This window comes from Micromesistius poutassou (assembly GCF_964030765.1).
Source record: "Micromesistius poutassou genome assembly, chromosome: 3".
NCBI lineage: Eukaryota > Metazoa > Chordata > Actinopteri > Gadiformes > Gadidae > Micromesistius > Micromesistius poutassou.
In genome coordinates, this window is record NC_140273.1 from 15,807,213 (window position 1) to 15,822,608 (window position 15,396).

Here is a 15,396-nt window from a genome sequence, read left to right on the forward strand (position 1 = left end):
GGGAAGCGGCCAGTGACAACACCTAGGAATTTCTTGAAAACACGTAACCATGCTTGCGATGGTTACCCCGCCCATTTTTTACGAATCGGTAATACGATTGGCCACCGTCATTATTTAGGGCGTTTCGAAATACGTTCTTGGACCGTTATTGGAGTTCCGTCAATGTAAACGGCCCGAGAAAAACAATATAGGACACGCCTTCTCACCGCTTTCTGCAATACAGCATACCGGACGGCAGAGAGCAGAGGGTGAATTGGTGCGGCTCAAGAATAACATTATCAACACTGCTAATGCAACGAAAAAGACGAGGGACAATCAGCCATACCGATTTTTACGAAATTACGAGATAGCATGTATTTATCCTCATTTTAAGATTTAGTTATAAACTAAAGTTGCTAGCCAGCCCAGATTATACATACACCTTTATCAATAATCCAAAATAAGAATACATATACGTAAGATAAACAAATAAATAAATAAATTACAATTCACAATTCATGAACAGTAATTATATATTGAAGTACAGTAGTAGTGTTGTAAGGTATTTTGTATAACCTTAGATTCATTTTCCCAATTGAGTGTGTGTAGTAATATATTATTTCAATATCATGTGCAATATAACTTTGTATTACCCTTTTTCAACATCATTGCTAATATTACTTTCAATGGCATCTGCAATATTAATTGGACTTTCACCTATTGGAGTTCACCTATTTTACAAAATGTCCCCTCATTTTATTGTTATTCTATTAGGCACTGGTGTTAGCATCTCCTCGTTCACATTTAATACTTTCTACATCCTTGGGGATTGCTAGAGTTCTATCTTATCTTATTTTAAGAGAGATCAAGCCTGCGATAAATGTCCCTTGGTCACCACTCTTTAAGCACTGAGGACATACCAACATACTGTGCGATGTTAATTCAACAAAAATCTTCACATCAACAACATTAGATTTTCTACTACTGGTATTATAATTATTATCAATATTCTTCTTATCAATATTGTTAGAAAATACATGCCGAGAGGTCCATGAAGACATTCTCAGTGGGTCATCTGTAGCTTTAAAGTTCAACCACCCTTCACCTGTGAGCAAAGTGCAATGTTATATGCTGCTGGCCCCTATCCAGTTTATTCTCACTACGTGATAGGTTAAGAACATGGAGTATCAAGATCTGGATAAGACCTCTCTTTCTCTCCCCTCCCTCTCTGCCCATCGCTCTTCGACAACTTCTCACTCTGAACAGTTGCAGAGCTCTCTGTCTGTTGTGAGATATCTCTGTGTGAGGATGTCAAATAAGGAGGAGAGTGTGTATGTTGGGGAAGAATGCTTCCAGGAGCATGGTCCAACAGTGATGTTTAGCAACATCAAATACTGTATTCAGGAAAGAGTGGGTTTGCTCTGCAAAAAAGGTCCAGAAAAGGTCATTCTTAAGGATATAAGGTAGGATTGCTACACAAGCCTCCGGTTTCCTATGTTAGACTATGTGTGCGTTAGTATTTGACTGCAATGAACAATGGTTCATTGTATCTTTCATTATACTATAAAAAACTTTTTTTTATAATAACGTTTTTTATTTACCTTTACACATTCATTTGTTTATGATGTCACAGTGTGAGCCATGACATCATATGTAATTATTTTTTTATTATTAAGTAATCACTCAAGCCATGTCCAATAAAGTGGCCAAAAGTTGTTAATATCTTAATAATTATTTATTTATTTACTGTTTGTCATCACCCACCACATATTTGTTATTTTTTACTGGCCGTTGCAGTGGAATCCTGAAACCTGGAATGAATGCCATCATGGGCCCCACTGGAAGTGGAAAAACATCGTAGGAAAACACACACACACACACACACACACACACACACACACATACCTGAAACAGACATACACACACACTCTATTGTAATATGGTGTATTGTGTGTTGTCTCCAGGCTTCTGGATGTGATTGCAGGCCGGAAAGACCCGGCTGGATTACGACATGGAACCGTCTTTGTGGACGGCAGGCCTGTCACAAACGACCTCAGGCTTACCTCGGCCTATGTCGTACAGGTACACACACACACACACACACACACACACACACACACACACACACACACACACACACACACACTCACATACACACACATTTATCCTCCTTCGGAGGAGACGTAAAACCGAGGTCCTGACTCATAAAAGATCCCAGGGCACTTATCTCAAAGAGTAGGGGATCCCCCGGTGTCATTGGCTAAAACTGCCCCACCAGGCTCATTCAATCTGGCCCCCTAATCATCCCCCTATATATAATTGGCTCATTCATTAATTCCCTCACTCTCCACCTCAAGCTGGTGTGTGGTGAGCGTTCTGGCGCTGATTGGCTGCCGTGCATCACCCAAGTGGGTGCTACACATTGGTGGTGGTTAGTGAGGTCCCCCCTTCACTGTAAAGCGCTTTGGGTGTCTTGAGTGTCTAGAAAAGCACTATATAAATTCAATTAATTATTATTATTAATTATTATTATTATTATTATTATTATCAAAAGAGGAAACCAATGAATACAACATTGTATAGCCTCACTTTGATAAAGTATGCGTGTTGCTTTAAACTTTGCACCTGCCATAGTCTCCCTTTCCGTTTTTTCCCACCATTTGTCGGCCTTCAGGATGACGTCCTCATGGGCACGCTGAGCGTGAGAGAGAACCTGCTGTTCAGCGCAAACCTTCGTCTTGACCCCAAGCAGCACTCCTCTGCAGACAAGCAGACCAGAGTGGAAAGCATACTGGAGGAGTTGGGCCTAACAGAGTGTGCTACCACTAAGGTGCGGTGCCACACCAACACATGTGTAGTGTCAGTATCACACGAGTACAGAAAATAGACAAAATACGTGTGTGTGTGTGTGTGTGTGCGTGTGCGTGCGTGCGTGCATGTGTGCGTGTGTGTGTGTATGTGTGTGTGTGTGTGTGTGTCCGTGTCCGTGTCCGTGTGCAGATAGGGACCGATTTTATACGAGGTGTTTCTGGAGGGGAAAGGAAGCGATGCAGCATAGGGATGGAACTCATAACCTCCCCATCCCTGCTGTTTCTTGACGAACCTACCACTGGCCTGGATGCATACACTGCCAACTGTATCATCTCTCTTCTTCGCAAGTACAAAATGCCCACGAGCACACACACACACACACACACACACAAACACACACCAACCAGGCACAAGGGGTTAGCTAATAAAAACATTGTCAAATTAAGATGCACTCATCTCGGAGAAGTTCTCAACCACTGATTTTATGAGTTTCCATTTTCTATTTTTAGCTCTAGAAAAATGGCCGAGCTCCGGACCTCAGTGACGTCATAGCAGGCTTTGGGGCATGCTTACCAGCACTGCAGCCTCGGTTTCTTCTCTTGACTTAATGAGTAAACCACGGCCCCTGAAATGTGTGCCCAGACTCTCTCGGAATGGAAAGACGGTGATCTTCTCCATCCACCAGCCACGCTACTCCATCTTCGAGCAGTTTGACCAGCTGACCCTGATGCATAAGGGGGATGTGGTGTATGCAGGAGCAGCTGATAAAGCCTTGGAATACTTCAGCCTCCTTGGTACGTTTGAGTCCACGTTAATGTGAAGATGTTACCAGATAACAAGGCAAGGCAAGGCAAGGCAACTTTATTTATATAGCACTTTTCATACACAAGGCAGACTCAAAGTGCTTCACATATAAACATTGTCATACAATAAAAGAAAATAATAGATAAGTAAAAAGTAAAATAGATAGAAAATAAAGGCAAAGTTTAAAAAAAACATTTTAGAAAGGCAGAGTTTAAAAAAATGCAGTTTAGAAAGTGAGAAAATAAAGGCAAAGTTACTAATAAAATAAAAAATAGAAGCATTGTAGATTTAAGATTTAGCAGAAAGCTAAAGCAAACATAAAAGTCTTCAGTCTTGTTTTAAAAGCTGTCAGAGTTGGGGCAAGTCTTAAATCCTCAGGGAGTTTATTCCAGCTATTTGTTGCATAGTAACTAAATCCTGCTTCCCCATGTTTTGTGTTGACTCTGGGGATAATTAACAGATTGGTCTCAGAGGATCTTAGTGGCTTAGAAGGCTTATGTAGTGGAAGCATATCAGTTAAATATTTTGGCCCTAAACCATGTAGGGATTTATAGGTTAGCAACATGATTTTAAAACCAATTCTCTGACATACAGGGAGCCAATGTAATGATTTAAGAATTGGTGTAATATGTTCACAACAGGTTAATATCAGTAAATATTATTAGAATTCCAAGTCATGTTAGACAATGCATAGATGTGCCATAGATGTATAGAAATCCTTAAATAGGAGGCAACATTTAAGTTATACGTTTATAAGTTATGAAATAACTTGGGAAAAATGGGTTATATTGTAAACGTTACAGAATAGTGATGCTAAATAAATTGTATTTTGTAGCACTTAGTAGATTTTTTTTGTTTTCTTTTATTGTTCTGAACCATACACGTGTTACCATACACATCAGGTTACCAGATTAAGGCCTTCAGCAACCCTGCTGATTTCTTCCTGGACATCATCAACGGAGAAGCTCAATCAACGTTAGAATTGCCTGCTACAGGTAAACCTCATGAAACACTCATTACTATAGCACTCTGTGTTCCTGTCCCACTAGAACTACGCTGTTGTATTACTGATGCTTATACCAGTGTAGTGTTTGGTGTACCAGGGCCACACGCCGAGAGAGAGAGAGAGAATACGAGTCCAAAGTCTTTTGGGTTTTATTACCCAAATGGCAACAGTCAAAAATAATAAACACTGCAACCTGCAAGGTTCATGATCTAGCTTAAACTGAAATGCCAATTTATAATATTGTTAAGACGAAGAGAAACAAAAACCCAATGGAAAACATTCTTCACTGTTGACAGATAGGTGTCCTATTACATGGTGGTAGCAGGGACGTTTGTGAAGGAGAAGAATCACAAGTGGGAAGCAGACAGGTTTTTTTATGGTACAGAAGTGCAGGCAATGATTTAATAATTGGTCTCGGATTCCCACGTAAGATGCGTGTCGACATGCTTTTGGGCGCGGTAATGTAAACATTGATGGAGGGAACAAATCGAGTGTGACAACCAAAGGGACTTGTTTGTTTGCTTGTCATTAATGAGAAGGTAGGGTTATCTTGCATCTTGCTTAAGAAGGCCTACAGATAGACTGTGGTCATTGGGGTTAGAAGAACCCAAAATCTTCCAGCTGGGAGTGAAAAACCCTGACATTACCCTGCACATTGTTTGTGTCTAGATGGTAACAATCCATTGCTGGTGCGGTACCGCCAGTCGCCCCAATGTCAGCAGGAGTTTGAAGAGGTGGAGCAGGTCTGCCGCACCTTCGAAGGAGGCTTGAAGACCAAGGGGAAGAAGGTTGACTATGTGACCTCCTTCTTCTACCAGGTCAGTCAGTGTTCACGTGTCAGGCAGTGATGCGTTCCTAATTTTAGGAACGCATCACTGCCTGAAACATAATTCAAACACACAAAATCTAGGGTGTGGGTTCTTGAATGGAAACCCACACTCTAGATGTTGTGTTTGTGTTTGTGAATAATCTTTCATCATTCAAAATGTCAAAACTTGGACTGAATTAGTAAGTGATGGGCTAAAGGTGGTGAAATGATGAAGTGCCATTTTTTGTGGATGCTTTTAGGCATCCACATGACAATTGTTTCCATGGCTGTTAAACTTCTGAATTATTGTTATAATTTAATAATCAATAAATTGGAAAATACTATCATGGTTGCAAGCAGCCTACACCATGTGTGTTTTATTAAACACAAAAAAGTGGTAAAAGTGAACAGAAATCCAAAAGGTTTAGGGAGTTTACTTCAACAAAATAACTGTATAATAACTGTAACTGTACCAAAATAAATTAGATGTACAAATAAGGTCTAATTAGGCATGTCCTTAAGGTAGGTCATAATAACCATGTTGTGTCATAGTGTGTCAGTGTGGTATTTCCACTTGAACCTTTACCCTCACGTGCAATCCTGCCTGATAAGGCAGGCAAGACTGCTGCATGCTACAATAATATATTTTCTTGGCAGCCATTTAAACCCTATTCATAAACCCTGATTGTGTATTGATGTGTTTGTGTGTGTGTGTGTGTGTGTGTGTGTGTGTGTGTGTGTGTGTGTGTGTGTGTGTGTGTGTGTGTGTGCGCGCACACGCGTGCTTGGGTGTGGCTGTGTTAGATGCGTATACTGTGTCACAGGGCGGTGCTGAACATGGTGAGGACCCCTCAGACCTCCTACGCTCAAGTGGCTCTCACCATCTTCTTTGCTTTGCTGGTGGGACTCATCTACTATCAGATACCCTTAACCCTCCCCGAGGGCTCACAGAACAGGTAAAGGGCTTGGACATTGCAACTTTGCGAATCTGGGAGCGTAGCATAGGAGCACTGAAATGTGAGTCATTTTGGGGTCATTGTTTAGTTACAAATCGTGAAATGATTTGTCATTATGGTGAGCGGGTTTTGTGTTTCATGCAAAATATGGCAAAATAAAGTTTCATTAGGTAAGGGTGTATTTACATCGATTTAGGATTTTACATTGCTACACCTCTCTTGAGTCCTCTCAATAGGTAGTATCCCCCTATCAGAACAGGTGACCTCATAGAACCAAGACACCTCTCACTATAGATCAGAACAGGTACACCTCACCATATAGAACCAATGCACCTCTCACTATAGATCAGAACAGGTACACCTCACCATATAGAACCAATGCACCTCTCACTATAGATCAGAACAGGTACACCTCACCATATAGAACCAATGCACCTCTCACTATAGATCAGAACAGGTACACCTCACCATATAGAACCAATGCACCTCTCACTATAGATCAGAACCGTTACACCTTCTGCAAGCGCAGTCTTAAGTAAGCAAACTGTCAGTTCTCCATCCAATTATTAGGTTAATTATTTTGTTATTTTTGTGATTAATGTTTTTTGATATGATCTGTGTCTGACCTGGTACCTTTCTTCTCCTTATTTTACAGGGTAGGGGCCTTCTTCTTCCTTATCATCAACGTGGTGTTTTCTAATCTCTCAGCCGTTGAACTCTTTATCGCAGAGAGAGCAATATTCATGTGAGTGTGCATGTGTGTGTGTGTGTGTGTGTGTGTGTGTGTGTGTGTGTGTGAGTTTGAGGTTGTTTTTTTTTACATTTTGGACCATGTAGAATAAAACATCTTCATAGTGAACCTTAAGTCATTAGAAATTACAAAACAGGTCTCAGGTCGTATTATACAAAAATATAAATGCCAAATTAGCCAAAGCACCTTGATTTATTAAGATATAGTACCCAAATATTAGTAAATGTACCTGGCCATTATTATGACTGAAGTATAAGTATGCAAAATAACATGGATCTTAGATTAGATTTATCGGACAGTGAAAACGCATAAGTCTTGTGTGTTTGGGCCGACCGTCCAGACGGATCCAGCGTTTTCGGTGCCCGAAAACTCACTTTTCTGAAACCAGGTCCCAGGATAAGATAAAAACGGACCTATGCGTTTTCATGTTAGGAATCGTGTGGACGCCTGAAACGCAAACGATGACATCATCGCCCCCACCAGCTGGGCGACGTTAGAGTTGCGTTGAATCTTTTATTTATTCATTTGATTTGTATTATTTTTGTAGCTTTAAATACAGCCCCTTGGTAAATTGAATTACTAAATGTACATCAAGTATTTCTGCTCAATCTAAAAGGTTTAACAACTGCTTTCTCCTCCTCGACTGTATGCTTGTATACAGTGAGCAGTCTTGATGCGCACAGGCTTGATGCGCTCCACTTTTTTTTTGTGGAGAACCAATGCCACACAGTGGCCTTGGATATGTACTACAGCGTTTCTACAGTGTTTCTACAGCTCGATGCATTTTCCCAATGAGTCCGTCTTACGGAGATATTCCTGAAATGCATCAAAGGAAAACGGAGGGGAAAAGATTGTTTTCGCCCGTGTGGACGGGGCCCTAATCTAATAGATTAGATCTAAGATTAGATATTTGATTAATGCACACATTCCTATCTTTCCATCACATTTTTTTCCCTTCAGACTCTAATTGTAGTTTGCTAATATAATGTATAACAAGACATTTATTTTTGTATAGTAAGTAAAGACTGACATTGACTGACTTTTCAAATGTTTTTTCCCAGTCACGAGAATGCCAATGGATATTACCGTACCTCTGTCTACTTCCTGTCCAAGATCGGTGCCGATCTCCTTCCTACTCGCATCATTCCTAACATTTGCTTCTCAGCCATCTCCTATTACATGATGGGTATTTAACGCACTGACGCACAGCCACCCTAACGAACACACCATTATCATTATCCTCCACTATCCATCAATGACCTACAGTCATATCGTTGTTTGTATTTCCATTGATCTAGGTTTGAAGCCGGCCTTTTTGGATTTCCTGTGCTTCACGCTTACCATGACTCTGACAAGCATCGGGGCCGTGAGTGTAGCCTTCATGGTATCTGCCACTGTCTCTTCCCTGGCCATGGCCAACCTGCTGGTGGCTCTTCCCTTTGTCATCATGATGGTGAGTCGAACAAAATGGCGTGCACTCACTCACTAGCTTGAGCAGAATAACAATGGGAATTAAGTGAGTGGCATCCTTCTCCATCTTGATCTTCATCCTTCTTCTAGGTATTTGGCGGTTTTCTGGTCAATCTCAACAATATGCTGAGCTGGCTGTCCTGGCTGGAGTGGATCAGTATCTTCAAATACGGAATGAACGTATGATATAGAGTGAATGTCGTATAATTGGGGTTAAAGCTGGAGTATACAATTCATTTGAGAAGCTTTTCTATATTTGTTGAACTTCATCCCATTGTATTTCATCCTGACATCAACTCAAATACTCTGAGAAAACTAAATCTGGTATATATAGCTGTCGCTGACCTGTATTAACCCTGTCCAATCAACAATCTAGCTGGGGGAGGGGGGTCTGTTTTGGCCTGTTTCTTAAAGAGTGACAGAATAAATCCTGTCTCCACCAGGCGATGTTCATCACCGAGATGACGGGACAGTTGTTCTACTTAACCGACAACATCACGTGAGTGCTAGAAAGACAACATGCGCGCATGCACAAAATAGATCCATTCAAAAACCAAAACATTTGTCTCATTTTGTGCTGCAGCATACGAGGGGAGCTGTTCCTAGAAGCCCAGGGCATAGACTACTCTCGCTGGGGCTTCTGGCAGAACCAGGTGGCCCTCATCGGAATCTCATTGGTGTGTCTGGTTGTGGCCTACATACAGCTACGGAGGATCAAACGCTGGAAATGATACCCCTGTCTTTATATGTGTCTGTGTGTCAACCGCCCAGAGTAATGATCTGTATAACTGTGTTAAAAATCTGTATTACATCCCCAATTGAGGTTAGGTACAATACAAGATACTTTTAATATTATAATATTTTATATATTTTATAATTTTTTAATATATTCTAATATTTTGTTCTCTCTTCCTGACACTCTCGCTCACAAATCACTCCACATGCTAGGGCACCTGAGGCCAGGATAATCTGCCACTAAGCACACTGAATAGTGCACGGGGACATGTACAGCGCTGTCCAATCAACTCACAAGTCTTTACAAAGCTTCTTAGGCGGATCAATAGTTCCAAGCTATTTTCCCTCTCTCCATGCGAAGAAGTCATATTTGTAAAAAAAAAAGTGTTGAGTTTAAGAAAGTCCTTCATTAGATTAAAATCGATAAACATGTGAAGAAGTGTCCAATGCCATATTTTGATGTCGTCATTAATATACAAATAAGTGATATAAGTGATATACAGTGATATACTAAGTGATATACAAATGAGACTGAGGGAATTCAAAGCACACAACATATGAACAAATTGTACATAAATAATACAGGTGTTTCCAAATATAAATGTGAATAAAAATTAAAATGATTCTAAAACTAATAATATAAAGTCACTTTTTCCATTGAAAGGAGTATCTTCATTTTACTCCAAACGAAGAAAATCTTTGCTCAATTTAGCCCCAACCACTCTGGAACTGTATCAATTAATCCAGCTGAAGTAAATATGGAAAAGTAATAAGCGACCCCAAATCGGTCTTTAGTTTATTCTGGTCTCCATTTTCCTGTTACAAACTTTGGATTCTGGCTGTCCCCTTACTGGCACTGTTTCCCGCGATTACCACTGCATTTTCCAGTCCTCGAAGCCATTCCATGCATTTCAGCACCACACGCTCATCAACACCACAGTCGCCCTCCTCCTCATACTCCACATCGTCATACTTGTGCTGTTCGTTCAGAAGAGATATCTTCACTATCATGCTAATGTCACCCAGAGCAACCTCCCTACTGTTAGTTACAATGGTCGCCCTACTGCTTGGCATTGCACACTGTGGTTCTAACGACACATGCCGCATTGAGGGGCTTTGCCTATTCCTTCCAGACTCCGAGGCCTTGCTCGTGGCCTCAGCTCCAGCTGTGGTGCTGTGAGCTGTCGTGCATAGTTTTCTCTCAGCGCTCCTCCTCTGCAACAGGCGAACAGCTTCCGGTGTCAGGATCAATGTAAAACCAGCCTCTTCCTGGCACACATCCCTGCGGTTCACCTGTAGGCCACTCTTCGTAGAGGAGGCATCGTGGCTGATGTGGCTGTACAGCGGTATCTTAGACGTGGCCTCGCCTGCCCTTGAAGGTGTGTGGTGGGAGACTCCTGAGAGGACCGTCGACGAAGGCAACCGTTGATCCCTGCTTTTGACGTGCAGTCTTGGTGCTGCTATTACCTTGGCAGTAGGCAGGCGGCTCTTAGGCTGGCTCTTCCTCCCCAAGTGCCTCAGGTTGAGGGCGAGACGATCCTTCAGAGAGTTGCATTTTTCACCCGCCGAGGCCTTGGTTTTGTTGAAGACCGTCGCCGGCAGACTGAGGTGTTTGGTCTGCACGTTCTCTCCGCTCGGTCCCGGACCACAGGCCGAGCAAGGTTGTCCAATCGACGCAGCCGGGGGAATGAAAGGCATTTTAGCAACACACAGAATCAAATAAGAGAAAAGTTCAGTTTTGCACTGAAAACACTCAATGGAAAGAAAATAGATGCACACATTAAACAGGAAACTGTTGATCTCAGTAAAGCAGGCCACTCGGATGTATCAACCACCATACGGGGTCAGGCAGTTGGCTTCTCAGGATGCACCAAACTTAACGTATCCGGTACTGGTATGGATCACTATTTCTCGGTCAGTAGTGAGAGGCATGAGGCATGGTAATACCTTAAGAAAGTGAACGTCAAACAGCCCATCATTATCTTCACTTAGAAGCTCAGAGATCTAAAATAAACCTCTGCTTTTAATCCTCATTTGTCAACACAAGACTGCATGTTGCACGTGGTACTATATTTGTGATGTAAACACACAGACACGTGGTGTTTAACTCTCCCATACAACATTTTGTTCAAATTCTGACATTTGAAAATGCAAATTTGTGTGAATATAACTCATAATTTGTGTAATTGACAAGTATTACCATTTATTTACAACGTGTGATGTATTTCTCTCTTCAAAGTCATTGGGAAAAAGGGGTGAAACTGAAAACTTGATCAAAACTAAGATAAAAAACATTTATTAGATATGTCTCTAGATGAAACAGTAAAAATAGGATAGAATACAGCATATTTTACAGTACATGACCTCTACAGGTGGTCATGACCTCTAGAGGTGTACATGACCTCTACAGGTGTACATGACCTCTACAGGTGTACAGGACCTCTACATGAGTACAGGACCTCTACATGTGTACAGGACCTTGACAGGAGTACAGGACCTCCAGAGGTGTACATGCAGACAACACGGGTCCTGGGCGGCAGCACATCTTCCTGTGGATGTGCAGGGCTCAGTGGCAACAATGACGATTTTGGTAGAAAGACTTCACATATTGAACAAAGATTTGACTCAAAACCATGGCATGGCTAATGTCCCATTTCACCATTCTTTCCCTGGAAGAATCATTCTTCTGGCTAAAGACTTAGTCAGAAGGATCTTGAAGTTTGAAGTAGGGTGGAGGTGTAGGAAACGAAACCATTTTAGAGCACATTTGGGTAAAACAACATAAACACAAGCATGTTTGTGTATATTTGTATTTTGGTGTTAGCAGCAGTCCCTCACCGTAACCCTACCAGATGTGGTGGAGAATAAATAATTGGGCTCCTCTTTGATTTGTCACAGGCATGTTAAATGCCAGAAAACGAGATAAAGAGATAAATTATGTTTTTTTAACTGTTATAGAAAGAGCTGTTATAGAAAGATATAAGTAGCAAAGTATACCTAAATAACAACAATGTATTTAAACATATAAAAGTAAACAGTGGCCCTAAAAGTAGATGACCAAAACAACAGGCCTGCTATGGAATTGAGATGCAAAAGACAAATAATGTAATAGCTATTGTTGAGGCAGTAGGTAGCCTAGCTACTTTAAATTTCAGAAGTTAATATTGAGATTGCACTGTGTAATGCAGTGTATATATTTGTGCGTTCATAAAGGGGTCTAGTCTTCAGTGACTCACATTCATTAGGTGAGTGCTGCAAGCAGCGCTCAACTATTGTTATTCACAGACACCTCCTTTCTGCTCAGTTCGATTTATACACTTCAATTTTTGGCCGCTGGGGGAGCCATTTGCATCCCGATAACAGTGACCCAGTGTGGGGGAACGTAACGACGTGAACAAGGTTACCATTCAATTGAATGTAACAGCTAGCGTGATGCTAAGCTAGCTGACAGCTAGGGGCATCTACGGGTTTCGCTTCCAAGTTACCCACGGCTATCACCGAATGCTATTAGTCTTTTCCTCCCTGCCGTCTTGACATCTCCCTCAGTAATACTGGACGAATTCGTGTCGACTGCCCAGAGTCCGCGAATTCAAGTCCATTCATAAAACTATCTTACCTAGCTTAAGCAATTTAGCTGGCCGACTTGTACAACTGAGGAGGACCAAACGAGCAAGGTAAATCGGCGTTTTCGCTAGCGTAATGTAGCCGACTGCAGCATTATCGGGATGTATTACAGACTACGAAAGGAATTAGGCGATCTATAACAAATCCCTCAGGATATTGGTTTGGTTGATATTAAAACGTTTCTTATACCTTACATTTTCTTAGTAGGCCCCACTATCTCAGTTAATTCAAAGCTATTTTCACCGAGTTGTTTATTCACGTTAGCGATGTATGTGCCACATTCGAGTGGTTAACGTTAGCTATCTGCAGACGTCAAATAAACGCCCATTTGTTATCCTTCCTAAATCGGCGTGAACCGATCAAACTAAAATCGAGTGGTAGTAGTGGTTTGCTAGCTAGCCACTGTTAACGTCCCTTAGCTTCTAGCTACAACATACACTTCTACTGCTCTGACATCCCACGTAACCACGCTATGCTGCTGAGGAGCAATCACTATGTTCCCTGTTGGCATTAACATAATTTGTTATCGTTATGTGGTACTAGTTGGCCTACAATTCATGTGACTGACGTTGGAGGTTGTACTGCATTTCAGCTGCTAGATGGATGAGGCTCGCATTGATATTTGGGTTGGTTACTAGTTGGTTACCCCATCTCTTTCTAGACTTCCACTTCTAGACCGCACCCAGACGAGATGTCGCTACATCAATTCCTGTTGGAACCCATCACCTGCCACGCGTGGAACCACGACAGGACACGTAAGAGCCACATCTTGTACCATCCTCAGCATTACTCTAAATTACAAAAAAAAAAAAATGTTCCTTCCATTGCATTCATTGAACATCAATTGGTTGACTGCAAGTGTGCATTGGTCAGAATAGTGTTTTTCTTTTTATTGAAATAAAAATTGTGTGCAGAACTCGCCATCAGTCCGAACAACCATGAAGTTCACATCCATAAGAAAAGTGGCAACCAATGGGTGAAGACCCATGAGCTGAAGGAGCACAATGGACACATAACAGGTAGATGTACACCAAACCATATCACCATTACTTAATTTAACGACCAAGGACCATCTTGTGGAGACAATTAACACGATCCGTCATGCTAGCTGTTGTGCTTAATTTTCTTTATCTATTGAAGGTATTGACTGGGCCCCTAAAAGTGACCGCATCGTGACATGCGGGGCGGACCGTAATGCCTACGTGTGGACCCAGAAGGAGGGCGTGTGGAAGCCCACCCTGGTCATCCTCAGGATCAACCGAGCTGCCACCTTTGTGAAGTGGTCTCCTCTGGAGAACAAATTTGCAGTTGGCAGTGGTGCACGCCTCATATCTGTCTGCTACTTTGAGTCTGAGAACGACTGGTGAGACTTGACATATTTGGCTGTCACTGAACCATACTTCGATTTTTGTAATTGCACATTTCTTTAAAACGATAAAGCTTTCACATGTGTATATGCTTCAAAGAATCTTACAAGTGTGAGTGGGATTTGTCTGTGGGCACCAGGTGGGTGAGCAAGCACATCAAGAAGCCCATCCGCTCCACCATCCTCAGCCTGGACTGGCATCCAAACAACGTCCTGCTGGCTGCAGGCTCCTGTGACTTCAAATGCAGGTAAGACTCTTAAACCATTTACTAGGCAGAGGAAGATTAAACAATTCTCGATAAAATCCACACTTTCCACACTCTTCTTTCATTCCGTCTGACCTCATACACCCCTTCTTTCTCTCTCTTCCACTCTCTCTCTCTCTCTCTTGTTCTCCAGGGTGTTCTCGGCCTACATAAAGGAGGTGGAGGAGAAGCCAGGCCCGACCCCCTGGGGCAACAAGATGCCATTTGGGGCTGTACTTGGAGAATTTGGAGGACCAGGTCTTTATCCTTGTGTCACTTTGCAGCCCACTTACTTGTGATTATCATGTAAGCTAAATAGGATGACAGGATCTCTCTGTGTATTGCATCAGGTGGAGGTGGGTGGGTCCACTCTGTGTCTTTCTCTTCCTCCGGTAATCGCCTGGCCTGGGTCAGCCATGACAGCACGGTCACCGTGGTGGACAGCGCCAAGATAGCAAGGTACACTGAGACTCAAATTAGCCTGCAACTAGCCAGTGTTGTTAACTGTTATTCCAGAATAATCTAGGAAGTTTTGTTTCCTGACTTTCATGCCAGATTTTTTTCTAGTTGTAAGCTTAAACAAAAAAGGGGGCTTTTTGAAAGGGTCAGTTAAATGAAGGTACATGACATTAAGGCTGTAGTCAACCAAAGAAACTCTTGGTCTACTCAAATTCTCTTACAATTAAACAGAATATAATCTGTAGGCATTAGACAAAATTCAAAGTCTTATTTTCCGCTAGCTGCACAGGTAACTTCACAGATCACTTTCACAGGGCTGTAGAAAATTGGCGTCAAGGCAAGGATGCATTTCTTTTTTTAAAAAAATGAGATGGAAAGTGAG

General features: G+C 41.9%; 3 protein-coding genes across 3 annotated transcripts in view; 2 read left to right on the forward strand and 1 right to left on the reverse strand.

Moving 5' to 3' along the window:
* Positions 1-1,287: 1,287 nt before the first annotated feature.
* Positions 1,288-9,316, forward strand: abcg2b (ATP-binding cassette, sub-family G (WHITE), member 2b; the record flags this gene model as incomplete). Its single annotated transcript, XM_084466268.1, has 15 exons — positions 1,288-1,442; positions 1,777-1,836; positions 1,944-2,061; positions 2,654-2,809; positions 2,980-3,137; positions 3,433-3,584; positions 4,497-4,589; positions 5,270-5,418; positions 6,213-6,364; positions 7,020-7,109; positions 8,177-8,301; positions 8,414-8,568; positions 8,676-8,765; positions 9,029-9,084; positions 9,169-9,316. The coding sequence occupies 15 exons, from the start codon at positions 1,288-1,290 to the stop codon at positions 9,314-9,316; spliced, it is 1,857 nt and encodes a 618-aa protein (XP_084322394.1).
* Positions 9,317-10,139: 823 nt separating this feature from the next.
* LOC311341060 (proline-rich protein 18-like) lies at positions 10,140-11,738 on the reverse strand (the record flags this gene model as incomplete). Its single annotated transcript, XM_084465974.1, has 2 exons — positions 10,140-11,063; positions 11,718-11,738. The coding sequence occupies 2 exons, from the start codon at positions 11,736-11,738 to the stop codon at positions 10,140-10,142; spliced, it is 945 nt and encodes a 314-aa protein (XP_084322100.1).
* A 1,003-nt stretch (positions 11,739-12,741) lies between these two features.
* Positions 12,742-15,396, forward strand: part of arpc1a (actin related protein 2/3 complex, subunit 1A) — a 4,351-nt gene continuing 1,696 nt past the window's right edge. Inside the window, exons 1-7 of the mRNA XM_084464905.1 lie at positions 12,742-12,994; positions 13,606-13,699; positions 13,859-13,963; positions 14,085-14,307; positions 14,451-14,558; positions 14,710-14,813; positions 14,906-15,014. Coding sequence (XP_084321031.1) covers positions 13,636-13,699; positions 13,859-13,963; positions 14,085-14,307; positions 14,451-14,558; positions 14,710-14,813; positions 14,906-15,014 — 713 coding nt within the window. The 5' untranslated portion in view covers positions 12,742-12,994; positions 13,606-13,635. The remainder of the gene's footprint in view (positions 12,995-13,605; positions 13,700-13,858; positions 13,964-14,084; positions 14,308-14,450; positions 14,559-14,709; positions 14,814-14,905; positions 15,015-15,396) is intronic.